Below are 22411 nucleotides of genomic sequence, written 5' to 3' on the forward strand. Positions count from 1 at the left end.
AGATAACAAGAGGTTAGTTCAATCAGGGAGGATGAGGCCCTGTTCTAGCAGTAGAGGTGTGAAAACCAAGGGAGGATGGTTCTGTATGGCAAGCCATTCACAGTCTTTGTTAGTCCAGAGCTGATTGGTGTCAATTTGCAGATGAACTGAAGCTCAGCGTTTCTCTTTGAAGTCTGGTCTGATGTTTTTTTGTGCAGAGCTGGCCCCTTAAGGTCTGCTATAGTGTGGCCAGGAGTTAAAGTGCTCTCCTACAGGTTTTTTGTATATTGCCATTCCTGATATGGTAGGAGGCTTCAGGGCCACGTGTTACCCGAAGCCCTCCTACTGCAAGACTAAACCAGAAGAACCCTGACTCCACTGGCACCCTCACATACAGCCCCAGCTGAAACCCTCCCAATGCCATTCAGGGATCTACACACCCATCCTGGACAATGATCCCACACTTTCACACCGGTCTTGGGTGGGCAGGCCAATCCTTGCCCACAGACAACCTGCCATCTGAACGTTTCTCACCCGCAACTGCACACCGCGCCATGTAACTCTAGCTCAGGAACCAATCCATGCAACAACCTCATGCTAACTCTGCCCACATATCTACAACCGGCGACACCATCACAGGACCTAACCAGTCAGCCCATCCACCTCACTGGTTCATTCACCTGCACGTCCACCAATGTAATATACGCCATCATATGCCAGCAATGCCCCTCTGCTCTGTTACATCGGCCCACTGGGCAGTCACTACGGAAACGATATAGGCACACAAATCAGATTTAGAATGGCATATACACACTGTCAGGAGAGCACTTTTAAACCTTCTGGCCACACATAGCAGACCTTAATTATCTCTAGCTTGCTTGCTAGCATATATATACCTGCCCCTGGAAATTTCCGCTACCTGCGTCTGACGAAGTGGGTATTCACCCACGAAAGCTCACGCTCCAAAACGTCTGTTAGTCTATAAGGTGCCACAGGATAATCTTATAATTATCACATATAGCACCTGAAAGAATAACAAGCACTATAAGTCAAGCTGCAGTCATTTGTAAATTCTGAAAATGTGAATGTTTGGGCTAGGGCGGAGGGAGGATGGGGATTTGAGGCATTAGATCTTTACTATCTGAATTATTTCAAGAAAGTACTACAGGAAAATAGTGAGTTATGGCAAGCATTTTCTCCTATCTTATATCTAGTAACTAGTCTAGTAACTTGTCACCCAGTTTAGTTTAGGGAGGAGATATGTTTTTTCTTTCTATAAAGGTTTTGTTAATAAGTTATTTGTGTGCAGATCCATTATAGTTTTCACTGAAGCACTTTAAAGATTCCAAATACAATGGTGAAAAAAATAAAGCTATCTGAAGAAGGGAGACATTTAGGCTTTGATCCTGCAGATTGATTCATCAGCACAGCTCCTAGCAGTCATGTAGATTCTTACTAGTGCATCTACTTGCAGGCCAGGGGAACCTTTTATTTTTTTTTCATTGTCTACTGCAAATTACTTGGACCTGTGCCTATGTGAAATATCAGAAAAGCACTAAACATCTGAGATACATATAAGAAGTTAAATGGTGAAAACTGGAAAATAGCAACAGGTTTGCTCTTGTTGGTTTGTCTTACTGTTCACGTCCTCTGTTCTCAAAGTACCCTTCAATCTGGTTCTTTTTCCAGACACACACATTAAGCATCCAAAGAAAATTTAATTGGAGCAAGGACCTATGCTTTGGCACAAAACTGGTTCTCTGCTACCTTGTGCAGATGGCAGAAGGCAGAGAAAACACTTCATATTGTGCCTCAGATTCTCCCTTCAGGCTTTGTCATCCATCCTCAGACAGCAGATAGGTTCACCTGATGATGGACCTTTGAAGGAAAGAAGGTGATGTGTGGAGCTCTTAGAGCATCTACCCTTTCCACCTTCCAAAAGTCTAGGTATTAAGCTCATTCTCTCTTTTTTTTTTTTTTTTTTTTTTGGCTGTACTTGTCTTCCTTGGTAATATATTTAATATGTTCAGGTGACATACATGAATCTGAACATGCAGTATGAACAGTTGTTCTATTAGGAACATCAAACAGCCATACCTATCAGTCCAGTGGTCCAGATGCTTCAGAGGAAGGTGAAAGTAATGCAATAATGAACAGTTATGGACTAGCCTATCCACATGGAACATTTCTTCTTATCTTCCATCATATAGGTGCTGGTGTATGCCCTGGAGCATCAACATTTACCTTCCTTAAGAAAGTTTTAAGTTTCTCAATCCTTTTCATACTTTTGAAAGCTTCTCTTATGCTACCTCAAAGGTTCCAGTTACTTCTGGTCCTGTAACTTTTTGTTAGGTCTTAGACTTGTGAGAGCAAAGGTTTTCTTTGTTATCCTACCTGGCACGCTTTCCACAGACCTCCTTGCCAGAGGATCTTGTGAAGGCCAAGACTATAACAGAGTTTAAAAAAGAACTAGATAAATTCAGGGAGGATAGGTCCATCAGTGGCTATTAGCCAAGATGGGCAGAGATGGTAGCCTCTGTGTGCCAGAAGCTGGGAATGGGAGACAGGGAATGGATCACTTGATGATGACCTGTTCTGTTCATTCTGTCTGGGGCACCTGGCATTGGCCACCATCTGAAGAGACGATACTGCACTAGTTGGACCTTTGATCTGACCAAGTATGGCCACTCATATATTCTTACGTAGAACGGGGTCATGTTTGAGTTGATTGCTTGATGTATAAACATACATGAGGCAAAAATCAATCCTGGAGTAAATGCTTTAGTCCAGGGTTGAATGTGTTGAATGTCACATAATGTGTAAACTATATGGGGGGAAAAAATCTCTCTATGGTTTACTTTATTATTTGTAGTATAAAGAATTAAAAACAAGTAAGAATTGTAAGATTGGTAACGCATAGATAAATTGCATTCAGAGTTGTTCTTGCCAAATAAGGCTGATTGTTGCTGATAGTATTTCGTAAGGGCCCTCTTCCCCCATCTGGTTGTGCTAACTTGAAATTATTAAATATATTGTTTTATAAGAATACTTTATTCTGTTTCTTAATGTGTACAATGCTAAACATAAATATAGGTATTTAAATACTTCAGGAACCAATTTATCACAGATGAAAATCTGAGTTTGCAGTAATAAAATCTGAAATGTATATTTTTACGCTAATAGCTACAGGAATAAGCTACTATACAGGTTATAAAATGCATTGGAAAGCAAGGCATCGAATACAGACCTAGTTAGAAAATGAAAGAGAGTGTAGTCTCATAAATTCAAAGGCACACTAGAAGAGAACCATAAATGCACCCAATGAAAGCAGTGGACAGGCTTTTGGTCTCTTTAATCCACAGAAAATATCTTGGCAGAAAGAACTTGATACACTTAAGGTTGAAAACGCTGTTTGAGGTTAGTGACAAAGAGCAATTAGTATAGCGACTGTTTCAGGGTAGCGAATCCGGATAACTTCTTCAAATCTAGGGTGATGTTTGGGAAGAGAAATGCTGTATGCAGTGGTGTTGTAGCAATGTTGATCCCAGAGATTATTATTAGAGAGACAAGGTGGATGCGTAATATCTTTTTTTGAATATATATACACCTCTCTCAGTTGGTGAGAGAGGTAAGCTTTTGAGCTTACACAGAGAAATACTGACAGTTCTGGCCCCCTATCATTTGCAAGAATAAAAAGATTAAAAAGCAGATTGGGAGGGAGAAAAAGAATGGGATTCAAGAATGGGAGCAGGAGTCAGGCAGGGATTTTGAGCACTAATGGCAAAAATCATCGCGCTCTCTCTCTCAAAACAAACAAACAAACAAACAAAAACATACCTAGAGAGAGTCAAGAATCCTGTATAAACTGATTAGAATATCTGGATAACACCATCACCGTACTGTGAATCAAAGAATTAGGCTGCAGTAGACCTCATTCTTCACTATTATCTCTTCCCAGTTGGGTTGATGGTGTGTCCTGCATCTGCTGCTATCATCATCTAAATCTCCAGAAATCTCACCGATTGATTTGGTTGGAATAAACACCCAAAAACTATAAGTTTACCTATCTTAACTGAACAGCCAAAGCCATGTAGAGGAGAAATATCTGTTCTAATGGTCCTGTTCCCTCTTCCATCTCACCAGGCTCATTTAACCTGTCTTCCCTCCAGTTTTTGTTGTACTCTTGATCTAACTGTAGTCTTTGTCATTCTCTACTCCATTCTGTAGATCTCTCTTTGCTCCTGTACTTCCAGTTGTAGGAGGCCATTTTTATTTGATAGACAAGACAGTGTTTTGTAATATTTGTTCTGGTCTGGGTTTTCTTACTTTCCATTTCCAGCATGTAGTTCCATCATTTGTGCCATTCGGCATTCTCTCTTCCTTTTACATACCCAGTAAGCCATTGTTCCTTGCCCCCTTACTTTGAGGTTCAAGTGATTTTAGTTACTCACTTATCAGGCTACAGCTTCCTGAAATCTACGCCATCATTTTCCTTTATAAAATATTTTCAAAAGGTTGAAACAAAATTGGTGAATATGAGGGAGGGAAGAGAGAGAAAGAATCAAATGAAATGAATTTTGAGGAGCTGAGGTTTTTTCCTTCTCTTCCTACGAGAGAATATTTTATTTATGGAATAATTGGCAGCAGTGTTTTGCTCAGTACAGTACTTGTAGGGAAATGATGGGAAGCATGATTCACACAAATGATCCCAAAGTGATTATTGTTCATTCTTCCCTTTTCAATTTAAAGCAAATCTGCCAGAAGATTTGGACCTAGCCTTTCCTTATATTGTATGCACATAGTATGAAGTAGGAGCCAGATGCTCAGCTGCTGTAAATCAGCGTAGCTTTGTTAACTTTGATGGAATTAAAGCTGATTTACATCTGGAATTTGTGTATCTAGCTGTCTGCATTCCTCAGACAGGAAATTTTTAAATAAAATAATTGTTTAAAAGAAAGCTCTCACACATCTAATACCAAGAAAATAAATATTTAATAATTGTATGAGGCTTTTGTACTTTCATATAAGAAAGCAGGTATTTATTTAAAAAATAAAATGCAATGAATGCTCTACTTACCGTTTTAAATTAAGAACACCAAAATCAGGTGAATTGATCAAAAATGCAGGGACTTTTCTTTAAAAATAACAAAGAATTGCACAAAGCACACTGAAAATCAGGACAAAATTCTGCACAGTCTAAGAATTTGTAATTCTTTGGAATTATTTCAGATTTAGCAAAGAACATTTTCTCAAACAAAATTTAGTAATTCATAATATCTCTAAAATTACCCCATTCCAGTTCCAGGTAAAATGTATTTTATAGTTGCCTACAGAAATCTTCCTTAACTCCATTTCTTAAATGACTAATATATTTGGCCTTATACAGCTTTTCCCATAGACTATTTATTTTTCTTTTTATATAAGACACATGAAATATGACACTTCAGGTAGGGCTGTCGATTAATCGCAGTTAAGTCACAGGATTAACTCAAAAAATTAATTGTGATAAAAAAATTAATTGCAACTAATTGCAGTTTTAATCGCTCTGTTAAACAAAGAATACCAATTGAAATTTGTTAAATATTTTGGATGTTTTTCTACATTTTCATATATATTGTATTCTGTGCTGTGAAATCAATGTGTATTACTTTTTATTAAAAATATTTGCACTTATAAACTAAAGAGAGAGTATTTTTCAGTTCACCTCATACAAGTACTGTAGTGCAATTTCTTTGTTGTGAAAATGCAACTTATAAACGTACATTTTTTTGGTTACACAACTGCACTTAAAAACAAATTAATGTAAAACTTCAGTGCTTACAAGTCCACTCAGTCCTACTTCTTGTTTATCCAATCGCTAAGACAAACAAGTTTGATTACATTTACAGGAGATAATGCTGCCCTCTTCTTATTTACAGTATCACCTGAAAGTGAGAACTGGCATTTGCATGGCACTTTTGTAGCCAGCATTGCAAGGTATTTACGTGCCTGATATGCTAAACATTTGTATGCCCCTTCATGCTTCCATGCTGATGACGCTTGTTTAAAAAAAAATGTTAATTAAATTTATGACTGAACTCCTTGGGGGAGAATTGTATTCCCCCTGCTCTGTTTTACTCGCATTCTTCTGTATATTTCATGTTATAGCAGTCTAGGATGATGACCCAGCACATGTTCATTTTAAGAACACTTTCATTGCAGATTTCACAAACCACAAAGAAGGTACCAATGTGAGATTTCAAAAGATAGCTACAGCTCTTGACCCAAGGTTTAAGAATCTGAAGTGCCTTCCAAAATCTGAGAGAGATGAGGTGTAGAGCATGCTTTCAGAAGTCTTAAAAGAGCAACACACTGATGCAGAAACCTGAACCACCAAAAAAGAAAATCAACCTTCTTCTGGTGGCATCTGACTCAAATAATGAAAATGAACATGTGTTGGTCCACGCTACTTTGGATTGTAATAGAGCAGAACACATCATCAGCATGGATGCATGCAAATGTCTTGCGGCCCGCCAGTGGATTGCCCTGATGGGTTGCAGCTGAAGGTTGTCGACCTCTGTGAGTTTATGAAACTCATGGCCCTTGTTGCCATTCAAGTTAATCCTCTGATTTTCGTAGGGACCTACTTTCTGGAAATCTTTTGGTTCTTTAAATGTTTAATATTATTGCAAGTTATAATTTTCTGTCATTACCTCTAGGAAAATAGAGATTGTAATGTGAAACTTAATTGTCTCGGTTTGCAATTTGTGCTATGATAGCTGAAAACAACCGAAGTAGATTTAAATATTCCCCTGAGCACATGGTGAGGTATTCCAAACTAACTAATTGATGTTCTTTGTGTATAAATAGATAAATGGGTGCTAGAGCTGATCACCACTTCCAATGCAGGCTCTACGTGTAATATAGTCTATGTGAGCAGGAAGGGCAGACATTTTATTTTTGTGTCTAGGCTGTGGGCTTTACCTAGCAATCTTATCTTTCCTCAAAGATTATTCATATATACCAACAGCATGAATAAAAATAAGTTATTCATATTTGCATGTATTTGCATAACTTTACATAATTTATATAATGACGAATTATTAAAGTGTTTGAGGCTGGTATGGAGGCTTCCATCTCCCCTCCCTTGGCGTGTGTGAGGTCCCAATGGCATGGGGAGTACATGCTAGATCTTTCCCCGCTGTACTCAAGGCAAGAATGGGTGTGCTCCAGGGAACTGCTCTTAGCTCCTTTCTCCCGGGTGAAGCCAGCTCATGCTCTTTCCTTCCATCTTTACTCTTCTTCTTTCTTCTTCTTCAGCCTAGTGTACAATGGGATGAGAAAGATGAGAATAAATGACCAAGGTTAGAAAATAGGGGAGAGCCTGTGTAGGAGCCTCAACACCTTGGTCATCTGGCAGGTGTTCTATGATCACCATTAAAACCTATTAGACATGATATGGCTCTCTCTCACTCTGTCAGGCCTCCCTCACTGTAATGTCTGTGTACTGGCATGAAATTTTGTTGTAGCTGTTATGTCACATGCTCCTAACACAGCACATGGACGGGGGAAGGAGGGTCAGCTATCCCTACGTCATGGTATTCCCAGTTGCTGAATCAACCCCTTGCTTTCAGCAGTTAGTCACGGGAGACAGACTGGCACACAGCCAGCCCAGGATTAGAGGAGCAGAAAAGGCAATATTTGCACTCATGTTCCCACAGGCTGCTATGTCCCTCTGAGCCATAGAAGAGGCTTTGGGCCAGTGAGTGCAAAGCTGGTGTAAAATGCTATCAGTGGTATAAGTGAGTGGGTAATTCAGATTTGGTAGTTCTTTCTATGGATGAGAGGAAATGACTACTCAAGGGCCAAAGTAGTGGAGAATGAAGTCTTTCATCTTCAAAAGAAAATGCTTGAAACAAACAAACCAATTAATCCCTATATTTGCGTAAAGCATTGTAATGGCACTGTGGGATCAAAGCTGGAAGACACTGAACTAAAGGTTTTGTGTGAAACTAGGCTATATGATAGCACAGATGTAGTATCCAGCATTTACACATCCTCATTCCCTGCACTGCAGCAGCCTTGTGCCATAACAGCCCTAATGACCCTCATATTGACTGGAAAATCAGGGTTAAATTTCTATTAAAAAACAAACAAAAAAACAAAAACTAAGTGGCCAAATAGTTAAGCAGAGCACTTCCTTTGTTTCACAAAGTGAAGAAAGTTTTTGTATCATGTATGTGAAAAAAGGAAATCACTTTAAAATAAATAGACAGACAAATTAGGGCTTAATTATAAGATCCTTTGAAATGGCTTTTTTTCTGTCTTTGTGGAAAACTATTTTCTGAAAACACACAGTTGTCCTGTCTGATATAAAACAAGAGTCCAATGCACATATTTTTTGTCCTTTTAGGGTTACTTTTTATTTAATTTTCATTCTTGGCATTCAGATAAACTTTCTGTGCATAACTTTTATTGTACCTACTATAAAACTAGAACTGCAAGTATTTTGACAAATGGAATGCAGTGTCTAGTTTTTAAAACACCAAGGTGAGAGTTGACATCTTAGCGTTCAGTCTCTGGCTGTGCCGTTGACTTGCTTCGTGACCCTGAGAAAGTCAATTAACTTCACCCTGCCTCAGTTTCCACATCTCTAAAATGGATTTATCCACCAGTAGATATGGGTAATTGATGGGTGAAAGATGTCATGGCTGAACATTCCTCCAAGAAGTTCCTCTGCAGATCCCCACCGTAGGAAAATCATGTCCTGCTAAGTGAGTCTCAGACTTATTCGTTGTAATTAAGCAATGCACATGCTTATGCATCTCAGTTCAAGTATTCTGGACATGAGGTTATAAGACCCTGTCCCTAAATGTCTATTCATCAGTTGGTGCAGCCATTGAACCAGCCTTTGCCTCCTGTGTAAGTTAGTTGAAAGTTCTTGCTAATTTAAATTGTTCTTTTAAAAATAAGTTTCTTGTTGTTTAACCTCACTCCGTTGGAGTTGTGTATGAAGAGGCTTGCCCCAGAAGGATAACCGATGAGGGAAAAAGATGAGGCAAGAGGTACCCCATGAAAACGTTTCTTGCTCAGACGAGCATACCAGATGGTTAGGTACCCTGTATGGCTTCCTACAGAGAAGAGAAACCTCATCAATAAAGCAATCTGCCTGGAGGACCTTTTGGTGCCTGCAGGATACCCGTGGAGTGCCTGTGCACTGGTTCCAGTAAAGGCATCAGGAACTTACTTGAATTCAGTAACAAATCTCAAAAGCCCTCCATTCAGCTTCTGGGAGACTATATTATGTATTTTACCCCCACTAGTTGGCCTGTCATTAGTATCAGGATAGTAACCTTCTGCAAAGTTTAAAAACAAAAATCCTAAAACAGACTGGAAATTGGCAGAAAAGGACTAAAACGAGCCAAAGCTGCTGTTCTAGTCTACCAAACCAAGTAATTTATAATAACCTCAAGGTCCTTTCACTCATAGCTTGAGAGCAAAAGTGAAATGAAAACAAAACTACTTATTCTTCTTCAAGTGATTGCTCATATCCATTCCAGTTAGGTGTGTGCGCGCCACGTGCACGTTCGTTGGAGAAACTTTTACCCTAGCAACACTCGGTGGGTCGGCTGGGCACCCCCTGGAGTGGCGCCACTATGGCGCCGCATATATACCCCAGCCGACCCGGCCATCCTTCAGTTCCTTCTTACCGCCCGTGTCGGTCGTTGGAACAGTGGAGTGCGGCTTGGCTGACCTCCACCTTTCCCTAGCTACTCGTTTATCCTCGTTGTTTGATAATAGTTATAGTTGTTTGTTCTTACATAGTTAATTAGATTAGTCATAGTTTATAGTTATATAGTTGTTAGTATTTGTTGGCGGGGTGTGGGGGTAACCCCTACCCCGCGCCCAGTACCGGAGCCATGCCTGGTTCACCGGGCTTCAAGCAATGTGCGGCCTGCCATAGGCCGATGCTGACGGGAAATCCCCACGACTCCTGTCTGAAGTGCCTGGGGGAATCGCACTTATCATCTAAGTGCCCCATTTGCAAGGCTTTTAAGCCATGTACAAAGAAGGAGCCGGACATTAGGCTGCGACAGCTCCTAATGGAAGCGGCGTTAGCACCCTCGCCTTCAGCACCGAGCACGAGCCAGCAGGTGAGCAAGACTGCCCCTCCGGCACCGAGCACTGTCAGTACGCCTAAGGCTCCCCGGCACCATCCGCAGTCGGCACCGAAGTCAACTACGCGCCGCTCCCTGTCCCCGAGGTCGAATTCGGCAAAAGCTCAGATGGGCTCGACAATGCCCGCATCGCAGACAGAGACTGCGTCTAAGGCAGACCGCCTGTCACCGAACCCGGCTGCGGCACTGCCTAAGCCAGCTCCGTCGACTCCAGCCCCGCACAAGCCGTCGAGTCCGGAGCCTGGAAGCTCCCCGGCACCGGCCGTGGTAGAGCTTAATTTGCCGTCAACCCCGGAGACGTTCACGGCGGCCAGAGACTTGATCGCTATGACCAATCCCGCACCGCCCATACCCCCGGCACTGCTGGTGCGGGTAACACCCTCCATGGGCAAGCCGATCCTGACTGGGTCGTCGTCTGTCAGCGTGCCGGACAGTCACCGCACGAGGTCTCGGTCCCGCGAACGCTCCAGATCGCGACGTCACTCCCGCTCCCGGCACTGCTCTCCATCTCGGCACCGCTCTCAATCCCAGCACTGCTCCCCGCAGCACCGATCAGCCTCAAGGCACCGGTCAATCTCTCGTTCCCCATCCTGTTACTCGCGGTACCGCTCCAGCTCCTGGTACCACCACAGGCACCATTCCTCCCGGAGCAGATCTCGCCATAGGGGCTCGAGATCCCGGTCGACCTCCCGGCACCGGGCTGGTCGCAGGTCCCGGTCTCACTCTCGGTACCGCTCCGCATACCGGCACCGGTCCCCACTGTCCCGAGGTGCAAGATCGATTGGCACTTCAGTGCCGGCGTTTGCTGCCCCTCCCTGGCCATCCAGACAGACGTCTGTTTCCTCGCAAGCGGACAGCTACTACGACCGGTACTGTGATACCGAGGCACCCGCGGGAGTCTTTCCAGACACACGTCCTCAGGACGCGGGGCCTCAACAGTGGTCCTTTTGGACACCCTGGGCGTACCATCAAGCTCAGGGTGCTCCCCTGGTCCCGGTCCACTCTGCTGCCTCAGAGCATAGGGCACCAGAAGCCACCATATCCCGCCCCCCTCTGGATGAGTCAGAGGAGCATGTCACCCATCCTCTGGACTCCCCTGAGCAGCTGGAGCAGGAACCACCACAGGAGCAGGGTGCCATCCAGGACCCTCTCATTCCCGGGATATCTTCCTCCTCTTCCCCGGATGAGGCTGTGGCAGGGACCTCTTCTTCAGGGCCTCCACCGATAGACTTAAAGGCCCATCAGGACCTTCTTCGCAGGGTGGCGCCTAATATCAACCTCCTGGTAGAGGAAGTCCCGGAGGTGGAGGATCCAGTAGTGAGCATCCTGGCCGCGGATACCCCGACCCGCATAGCACTGCCGTTCATCAGGACCATCCAGGCTACTGCCGACACTCTCTGGCAGTCTCTAGCCTCCATTCCACCGACGGCAAAGGGGGTCGAGAGAAAGTACATAGTACCCTCTTGGGGGTACGAGTACTTATATGTTCACCCTCCCCCCTCCTCTTTAGTTGTCTAGTCGGTCAACGAGAGGGAGCGCCATGGTCAGCAGGCGCCTGCCCCGAAGTCCAAGGAGGCTAGGCGGATGGACCTTCTGGGGCGCAAGGTGTATTCGGCAGGTGCCCTACAGCTCCGAGTGGCCAACCAGCAGGCTCTGTTGAGCCGGTACAATTACAACACCTGGGCAGAGGTGGGCCGCTTTACCGAGCTCCTGCCCCCTGACTCTCACCAGGAGTTTGTGGCATTCGTGGAGGAAGGCAAGAAGGTGGGCAGGACCTCCCTCCAAGCCTCTCTGGACGCGGCCGATTCGGCTGCCAGAACTTTGGCCTTGGGCATCACGATGAGACGTATCTCTTGGCTCCAGGTCTCCAACCTACCACCGAGCTACAGTACACCATCCAGGACTTACCCTTTGAGGGGCAAGGGTTTGTTCTCGGACAAAACTGATCCTCGGCTGCAGAGCCTGAAGGACAACAGAGTCATCATGAGGTCTCTGGGCATGCATACCCACGTGACCCAGCATAGACCCTTTAGGCCCCAACCCCGCCGCCCTTATTTTCCACCGCGAAACAGGCAGGACCTCAGTAGGAGGCGCGGGCGGGGTGCGCGGAGGTGCCAGTCTGGCCCCCATTTGGGGCAGAATCAAGGGCCCTCTAAGGCTCCACCAGGGCCTAAGACCAACTTCTGAAGGTGCGTCCGGGGACGGCGTACCAGCCTCAGGACAGGATCCTTTTCCCCCCTTCTCCAACCGCCTCTCCTACTTCCTCCCAGCATGGTCACAACTTACTTCTGACCTGTGGGTGCTACGCACGCTGAAGCAAGGATACCACCTCCAATTTGCTTCATCCCCGCCTTCCCACCCCCCTTCCCGGCCCCTCTTCAAGGACCCCTCTCATGAGCAAATCCTCTTGCAAGAGGTGCAGTCTCTCCTCGCCGCAGGAGCCATAGAGGAAGTTCCGATAACCGAGAGGGGGAAGGGGTTTTACTCCCGCTATTTTCTAATTCCCAAGTCCAAGGGAGGCCTCTGGCCAATTCTAGACCTGCGGGGACTCAACAAGTGGCTGCTCAAGTTGAAATTCTGTATGGTCTCCCTGGGAACTATAATCCTGTCTTTGGATCCTGGAGACTGGTACGCCGCCCTCGACATGAAAGACACGTACTTCCACATTGCCATCTTTCCACCATACAGAAAGTACCTTCGGTTTACGATCAACCACCAGCACTTCCAGTTCGCAGTCCTCCCCTTTGGCCTCTCCACGGCCCCGAGGGTATTTACAAAGTGCATGGCAGTCGTCGCCGCACACCTCCGCAGGCAGCAGATACATGTTTTCCCGTATCTGGACGACTGGCTCATCAAAGGCGCCTCTCAAGCCCAGGTCCGTCAGCACGTCGCTATAATCACGGACCTCTTTGCCCAGTTGGGCCTCCTGCTCAACATGGAGAAGTCCACACTGGTCCCTACTCAGAGGCTGGACTTCATAGGAGCGACCCTGGACTCCTCGCTTGCCAGGGCTTACTTGCCCCAGGCCCGCTACCAAACGATCACCTCAATCATCCGGGGTCTGCAGGCCTCTCTTCTCACCTCGGCTCGCACCTGCCTCGGTTTACTGGGGCATATGGCCGCATGCACTTACGTCACCAAGTACGCCAGGCTCCGCATGTGGCCCTTTCAAACGTGGCTCCACTCCGTCTTCCACCCGAGCAGGGACCCCATGGACATTCTGGTCACGGTTCCTTCGGGCCCCCTTCGCTCCCTCGACTGGTGGCTGAACCTGTCCCTTTCATCCGCAGCAACCGTCACTAACTTTAACGACGGACGCATCATCCCTCGGATGGGGGGCCCATCTAGGTCGCTTGCATACCCAGGGCCGTTGGTCAGCCCAAGAGCTCAACCTCCATATAAACGTCCGGGAGTTGAGAGCCATCCATCTGGCCTGTCAGACGTTCCAACACCATCTTCGTGGCCATTGTGTTTCGGTGTTCACGGACATCACAACGGCCATGTACTATATCAACAGGCAAGGGGGGACCCGCTCGTCTCCCCTGTGTCAGGAGGCCATTCAACTGTGGGACTTCTGTGTAGCCCACCAGGTGGATCTAGTAGTGTCTTTTCTCCCGGGAGTCCAGAACGCCCTGGCAGATCGGCTGAGCCGGTCGTTCCTCTGTCACGAGTGGTCGATATGGCCGGACGTCATACATTCCATCTTCCAGAGGTGGGGATTTCCCCTCGTAGACCTGTTCGCCTCCCGCTCGAACAGGAAGTGCCAGGAGTTCTGCTCCTTCCAGGGTCTCTCCGTTCGATAACGGACGCGTTCCTCCTTGTCCCTGGAACCACCGCACTGCTTATGCCTTCCCTCCTTTCCTCTGGTGCACGAAGAGCCTGCGAAGGCTGCCGCAGGACAAAGCGCATCTGATCCTGATCGCGCCTGCTGGCCCGGCAGCCTCTGGTACACCACCCTGCTGGATCTGTCAGTGGCCGCTCCGTTCCCCTCCCTGTTCCCGGACCTGATCCACAGGGACCACGGCAGCTTCGTCATCACAGACCATGCGTGCCCTCCACCTCACGGCGTGGCTTCCTGCATGACTAACATGAGGAGTTGTGCTGTGTTCTGCTCGCGTGCAGCATATTCTGCTCTCAGTAGCAGGAACAACCTCACCCATCGACATATGTAGCGCAAGTGGACGAAGGCTTACGCAGTCTGGTGCAGCATACCTCGGTCTTTCTCCCATTAGAGGCATCAATCCCCCCACGACCTTAGACTACCTCTGGACACCTTAAGCACAGGCCTGGTCGACTTCCTCTCTGAAAGTGCACCTGGCAGCTATATCCACCTTCCATCGTGAGAAGAGGTGGTCATTCCGTATTCTCTACACCAGTAGTTTCTCTCAGTTCATTAAGGGCCTGGAGCGTACCTAATCCCCCCGCTCATCAACCCTGGCCCCCTCCTTGGGACCTTCAACTTGGTCCTAAACAGGCTTATGCTACGCCCTTTGAGCCACTCGCGACTTGCTCGCTCCCTCATCGTGGAAGACCGTGCTTCCTAGTGGCTATATACCTTCAGCCAGGCTGGTCTCCGAGATCAGAGCCCTCACGTAAACCCTCCATTATAACTGTTCTCCATAGAAGAAAAGTGCAACTGCGACTCTCATCCAGCGTTCCTCCTAAGGGTGGTGTCTGCTTCCATACTAGCCGAGACATCTTTCTCACGCGGTTTTTCTTTCGGAGCTCAATTCTTCTCCGGCGGGAACAAACAAGCTATACACCTTAGATGTGTGCAGAAGCGCTGGCTTTCTTATATTGAAAGAACCAAGCCTTCCGGAAATCTCCGCGCTGTTGTGGCGGTTGCATAGAGTGGACTGAAAGGTCTGCCAGTCTCCTCCCAGAGAATTTCCTCCGGGTAAACAGCCTTTATTCGCACGTGGCTACGAGCTAGCTCCATGTTTCCGTTGGGACACCTCAAGGCGCACTCGTACCAGAGCTCAGCTTCATCAGCGGCTTTCCTGGCGCACTGTGCCCATCCAAAGATTTGCCGTGCTGCGACCTAGGTCATCGGCCACAAACTTCCACCTCGCACTATGCGTTGGTACAACATTCTCGAGATGACGCAGCCTTGGGGCGGCGTACTCCAGGCTGCCACATCTCACTCGACCGCCTCCGCCTAGTAAGGCTTGGGATCACCTAAACTGGAATGGATATGGAGCAATCACCTCGAAGAAAGAAAACAAGGTTACTCACCTTTGTAACTGTTGTTCTTCGAGATGTGTTGCTCATATCCATTCCACACCCACCCTCCTTCCCCACTGTCGGAGTAGCCGGCAAGAAGGAACTGAAGGGTGGCCGGGTCGGCTGGGGTATATATGCGGCGCCATAGCGGCGCCACTCCAGGGGGCGCCCAGCCGACCCGTCGAGTGTTGCTAGGGTAAAAGTTTCTCCGACGAACGTGCACACGGCGCGCACACACCTAACTGGAATGGATATGAGCAACACATCTCGAAGTACAACAGTTACAAAGGTGAGTAACCGTCTTTTTCTTTCATGCTAAAAATAGAGGGCCAGATTCACTGCTGCTGACAGAACACAAGATGCAGGGCCCCTTGACAGAATGGGGGAAGCACAGCAGCAAACTCCACTCCAAGAGGGGCTCAGGGCTGGTTTGTGCAGCTTAGAAATTGGGTTAGACCAGCTATGGAGAAGGTGTGGCCAAAGCATCGGGGAGAAGAGCTGATGAAGACATTCAGATTCCACTAGTGGAGCTTCTATGGAGCTCTAGCCAGAATTAAAAACTGTTCCTCTCAAATAGGACACAGAAGGGAAGGTAATAGGTGGTACCATTGGTTTGCCATTCCCTTGGAGGAACCCTTCACAGGAAACAGGAGTTGACAAATAGCCACCCTACAGCAATTTCAGTAGTGAATTAAACCCAGGATTTTAAAATCATTGTATTTCCCTCGTCAAAAATAGTTTTTAATATAAAATATGTAAGCCATGTGCAGTTAATTTCAGCTGCAATAAACAGGCAATAGAAGCATCTTTTTGTGCTAAAGGGGTTTAGGGAGCTAGGACATTGAAGGTCTGGCAGGGAAACTTGAGTACTAACCAAGCTTGAAGAAGAAACTTAGGCTGTGGTTTGTATTTGTGAGTCTGTGCTATTTACCCTCATCTTTGACCCAAATTGTTCTGTGCAGGAACACGTGCATCCCTAAATTAATTAATCTCTTCCTCTTAAGGCATTCTTCAACTAGATGCCTTTCTCCTGTCATACCTCCCAACCCATACATTTACTTTGCAGTGGTACGTACTTTGTTTAAACTAGCACCACACAAAAGAAAGCATGTAGGTAAGTATAGCAGTCAGTGGGTTTCCGGTTTTAGGGTGGTGTTTATGTGACTGTCGGTTATTAGCACAGTAGTGTCTAGGAAATGGACCGCTTGTGTGGATTGGTCTAGGCTGAGGTTGATAATGGGATGGAAATTGTTAAAATCATGGTGGAATTCTTTGAGGGCTTCTTTTCCATGGGTCCAGATGATGAAGATGTCATCAATGTAGCACAAGTAGAGTAGGGGCATTAGGGGATGAGAGCTAAGGAAGCTTTGTTCTAAGTCAGCCATAAAGATGTTGGCATACTGTGGGGCCATGCGAGTACCCAAAGCAGTACCGCTGACTTGAAGATATATATTGTCCCCAAATGTGAAATAGTTGTGGATGAGGACAAAGTCACAAAGTTGAGCCACCAGATTTACTTTGGTATTATTGGGGATACTATTCCTGATGGCTTGTAATCCATCTTTGTGTGGAATATTGGTGTAGAGGGCTTCTACATCCATAGTGGCCAGGATGGCGTTTTCTGGAAGATCACCAATAGATTGTAGTTTCTTCAGGAAGTCAGTTGTGTCTCGAAGATAGCTGGGAGTGCTGGTAGCGGAGGGCTTGAGGAAAGAGTCCACATAGCCAGACAATCCTGCTGTTAGGGTGCCAATGCTTGAGATGATGGGGCGTCCAGGATTTCCATACACACACCATACAACAGAAACACTAACCTAGGAACCTATCCTTGCAACAAAGCCCGATGCCAGCTCTGTCCACATATCTATTTAAGTGACACCATCATAGGACCTAATCACATCAGCCACACCATCAGGGGCTCGTTCACCTGCACATCTACCAAAGTGATATAAGCAATCATGTGCCAGCAATGCCCCTCTGCCATATACATTAGCCAAACAGGACAGTCTCTACGCAAAAGAATAAATGGACACAAATCTGACATCAGGAATCATAACATTCAAAAACCAGTGGGAGAACATTTCAACCTCTCTAACCACTCAGTGACAGACTTGAAGGTGGCAATTTTGCAACAAGAAAACTTCAAAAACAGACTCCAAAGAGAGAGACTGCTAAACTTGAATTAATATGCAAATTAGATACAATTAACTTAGATTTAAACAGAGACTGGGATTGGTTGACTCATTATACTAATTGAATCTATTTCCCTATGTTAAGTTCTCCTCACACCTTAGACTATCTGGGTCATCTCGATTATCACTTCAAAGGTTTTTTTTCTCCTGCTGATGATAGCTCATTTCAGTTGATTGTCCTCTTACAGTTGGCATGGCTACTTCCACCTTTTCATGTTCTCTGTATGTATAAATATCTTCTTTCTGTGTGTTCCATTCTGTGCATCCGAAGAAGTGGGCTGTAGCCCACAAAACTTTATGCTCAAATAAATTTGTTAGTCTCTAAGGTGCCACAAGTACTCCTGTTCTTTTTGTGGATACAGACTAACACGGCTGCTAGTCTGAAACCTATTCTAACAATGGCACCTCATTAGTAGCAGTGCAACTTCTGAAATCTTCTGTGCTACATTTAAGCAAATTCAGCATTAAGAAGCAAAGCAGTGAAAGCTTCAACAGTTTCCTGTGGGAGCCTGTCCCAAGACAGGCAAGATTGGTGGTGTTCCTTCCTTCTTCCTCTCTTCCTTTACTTTCTTTTTTCCTTCCAAACGCTTCTGGAACAGTGAAGATATGACAGCATTCATTATTACCCTGCACATTAACTGATAAACTGAAGCCAAGGGTATACCTAGCAATTAAAAATGACAAATACACTGAGCAATTAAATGTCTCAAGCTCACATTGTCCATAATCTCGCAAAACAGAATTGCTATTACATAGTATATCATCATTTAATATATCATGGTGTTGCAGCTGGCTATAAATGCCTATCAGTGTGTTAATAAAATGACTTGTGAATCAGAAAAAAGATGGTCAGTTCACCACCATGAAACCTATTGCCTCTAGAATCTTGTGTGTGTCATAAGTCAGTCACCGTACACCCTTGAATCTACAGTCTTTTTTTGTTTGTCTGTCTCTGGTGACTGTTGAGGTGGAAGTTGACCAAATAATTTTGGATTTTCTTCTTAATCTGGTCTATTTCTTTTCTCTTTTCCTTCAACTACTTTGCCTTCTTTCTATCCTGCATTTTTTCTTTATTGTGATCTTTAAGTGTTTTTCATTATCTGTGATGATGATGTTTTTAATGAAATAGTCAAAAACAGTCAGCCCAAGATTTTAAAAAATGAGTGCCTAAATCCGTATCTGGACACTTAGGAAATGATTTAACTTTCAAGATGGCTAGACACCCAGCAGCTCCCTTTCACTTATATGCAATATCTGAAAAAAGAACAAAATTTACCTTTTAACTTCAAAGGTAGCTGTTGGGGGCTTAGCACTTTTAAAAATCAGGCCACCTATTTAGTTGCCTAAATATGGCCCTAGAAGTCCAATTTTAGGCACCTATTTTTGAACATCTCTGGTTGAAATCGAAGAGAAGATTCTCAACATCCTGATCAAATAAAAGAAAAATGCATTCTAACATCCAAAGCTTTGAGAGAAATCATTGGTAGTGAAATGCACTTCCAAATGTCTGCACAATTACTGTGCTATTAACAAGGGAACCCAAAAGGTTTGGTGGTTGATTCAGAAAAACGTCCAAGATTAGGAAAAGAGGTCAAGGCAACCATTTTTCCTTAGTAAAAACACAGGGATAGTCATAGGTTGATCTCAATCAGCTTAACTAAGATAAGATGTTTTCCTTAAAATAGATGCAGGTTAACATCATGGCTATGTCAAGTTTAGTTTACATGTGTTAACAAAGCCTCACCTAATCTTGACTTCTTTTGCTAATGTGGTTAAACTGTCAAAAGATTTCAGATGCTTATCAGAACTCTCCATACCCTTTAGTCTGCAAAATAGGGCTGTCAGTTGTACAAAATGTGGCGTTTTCTCATGAGATTTTGGTCTGGCCAGGATTACTGTAAGAACAGCCTTTTATATGCTGTTTTGCCACTTATGCTTTTGGTCCCAAGCAGAATCAGGATGTGATGAGGCACAAAATAACATGATCTTAAAAAAAAACAAAAACAAAAAAAAAAAGACCTAAAAATATTAACTAACTTTCTGCTTGAATGCGGTTTACACTTTGGATGAAAGCGCTTATTGGTCCTTGTTTAACCAAGCTATTTTAACCATCTCATTATTTTGCTATGATAAGCTAAGTAGCTAATGTATAAGAAAAGCCAAGATAGCTTGGCATAAAAGGTGCTGTATAATGCTGAGGTCTAGTCTGTTTTAAATGATGCATATAAAACATTCCCATTAACATACACAAAATGGGATCGTTTGTCCTGGATTGAATCTATTAAAAAAAATTCAGGGTCATTTTCTGTTTAGAATATTTGATCAAATAATGTCAGCAATACAAGAAATATGTGTGTTGTATTGTTTAAAAGGACCGTGTTTCTCTTCACAGGAAATCAGTGATAATGAAATATTAGAATTGGTACACAGTGCTCTCGGGAGGATGACGGTTATCCGGCAAATCTTCCCTCTGTCAAGAGACAACAATCAAAGATGCATGAGAAATAATCATAGAATATCTTCATTGCTCTGTGATCCACAAGAAGGCTATCTGCAGATGCTGCAGGTCAGTAAAGTTGGTGCATGTGAAGGTCCTTAGGAACATGACATGATAGTTGTGTGTGTGATTGTGAGGTTTCACAGGAACCAAAGGAAGGAAGAAGTAAAATGAATACCTTAAATCTCAGCATGCTGACATTGAGTGGGATAGTTCCTGACTAACCTTAATTAGTTCCTGACTAACCTTAATTATCTAGTTTCTTTCCTTTCCTGGGCCTGAGTGCTTTAGATCTAACATTGTCTGCTTAAAGTATTAGCAAGCAGTTACATTGACTCTTAGTTGATTTGGGGCATTTCATCCCATCATCTCTCTGTGTATATAAATATAGATGATATAGTATCATGTTGTTATGCAATTCCAGTTTTGCCTAAATACTGCATTTATGCCTATTAGCCATTTCATGTGAAAGGATTAATTTGTGAGGACTGCAGAGTTAAGTTATGTTTTGGGATATAGAATCTTTCACTTCCAAGTGTCTGGTTCTATGCGTTCCATATCAGCAGTGACTGGACGTCACTAACATCTGATGGCTATTTGGCCTACTAGAAATGCTCTACTGATAGTAGTACCAGTTTGTAACTGTCTAGGCTACTGAAATCAACATCTCAAGCCCCGTTGGAAGACCTCTCTTATTGGCAAGATATCTATTCCAGATGCCAAGATTCCTCAAAATAAGGTGCAACATCAAAGCAACCTTTTAGTGAATTAAGTGAAAGTGAAAAGTGAATAGAGAATATCTGATGAACTGTATGATGAAGATCTAGGCAGACTTGTGTTCCTAAGTCAATGAGGCATTTTTAAAAATTGCATTCATAGTACTGATGAAAGATGCTGGATAGAACTGAAAACCTTTATTTATTCACAAGGTAGGTGAGGCAAAGGCAGTTGCAGAACAAGGTGCCTCCTACGCTAACCAACCAATGTGCCAGAACACTGACTTGATGGGGTGGGGCAGGAGAATATCAATGTGATTGAAAAGGTAGTTCATAGTCCATGTTCATTCAGAACCTGATCCAAAGTCTCTTGAAGTAAATGAGATTATCCTTGGCCATGTTAATAGTATCCACCCAGTGGGGGTACCAGCTGTAACAAGTGTCACTATTATCAGATATTGGCCTTGTGTGGGTAATGTACTTTTTGCAACTCCAGGCACTGTGTGTTTGAATACTGTTCATCATATAGTCAGATACGGTATAGAAATAGAGCTGCATTATAGTGATGTAGTTGGCAAGTAGATTCAGACAGTATGATTTTAAAGTAAAGATTTCTTACTGCAGTAAATTGTTTTGAAGCTTTAGAACTGGGCTTTCTATTCACTTTTACTGCATCAGTATTCCTTTTTAATTAAAAAGACCCTGTCAAGATTTTTCATAATTTTCTCAAATTCAATATTTACTCATTTTAATCACCTGAAATTTTGCATTTTTTTCAAGCTGTTTCTATTGTGAAAGCACCCTGATTTCTTACTGAAGGTCAGGTCTCAAGAGCTGGACTGCTGTCAGATTTTGTTTTATAAGAAAAAACAATACTAATTTAGAAAAATAGTATAAAAAGGAAGCCCATAACAAATTAGGTGGATTTTATAAGCAGATAGTAATAACGAACGGTTGGTGAGATTTTGAGCTATATACTGGAAAACTTGAAAGTGTCCCTATCAAATCAAATTAAAACTTTATCAAAGTTCATTATTGTGAAAGAGTTTGAGAGGTGCCTCTTCCACAAACATTAACTACCCCTTATATTGTCTTACTGTTCCGAGAAAATTTGTATAACTACCAAAGCATAGAAATGAGAAGTTTTTGTTCTGTGTTAGTAACCTCCGAGATGGATAAATCCAGGTTGCCTGGAATCAGAACACAGGCTGCTTACTTCAGGGAATCTGAACGTATTCTAGGTTGTTGAGAAAATAATCTGCATTGCACCAGCAGATGACTTAACTGGGAAACAATTTTACATCATGGCAGGATTTTGAATATTATTGCCCATCTGCTTATGCACAAATCTATTTCAGAGACTACTCTGAAGGACTCCTCTGACAGACGACTTCTGAGTTATCATGTGTCAAGACAGTAATATGTTTGCTAGCGTGCATAACCTAGCTCCATAATTCTAAACTGTATTGACAGTAAAGCTACAGGTGTCTGCTAAGTAGTCTCCTGACTCCTTGAAGAATTGGTCTCTCAGGGGTGAAAACAGCAACAGTACTCAGCATTTCTAGAGATGAGCAATCTGTGAGCGCACAAGATGCCCAGAAATCCAGTTATAGATTTTAGATAGAAAATTAGCTCAGTGTGGTCCTT

At 44.1% G+C, this 22411-nt stretch overlaps 1 protein-coding gene across 6 annotated transcripts in view; it reads left to right on the top strand.

The window, feature by feature from the left end:
- Window positions 1–22411, top strand: part of GRID1 (glutamate ionotropic receptor delta type subunit 1) — an 890324-nt gene that overhangs the window by 684878 nt on the left and 183035 nt on the right. For all 6 annotated transcript variants that reach the window (XM_075072547.1, XM_075072543.1, XM_075072545.1 and 3 more), the window contains exon 6: window positions 19944–20117. In XM_075072547.1, coding sequence (XP_074928648.1) covers window positions 19944–20117 — 174 coding nt within the window. The remainder of the gene's footprint in view (window positions 1–19943; window positions 20118–22411) is intronic.

The sequence above is a fragment of the Chelonoidis abingdonii genome, chromosome 15 (assembly GCF_003597395.2).
Source record: "Chelonoidis abingdonii isolate Lonesome George chromosome 15, CheloAbing_2.0, whole genome shotgun sequence".
NCBI lineage: Eukaryota > Metazoa > Chordata > Testudines > Testudinidae > Chelonoidis > Chelonoidis abingdonii.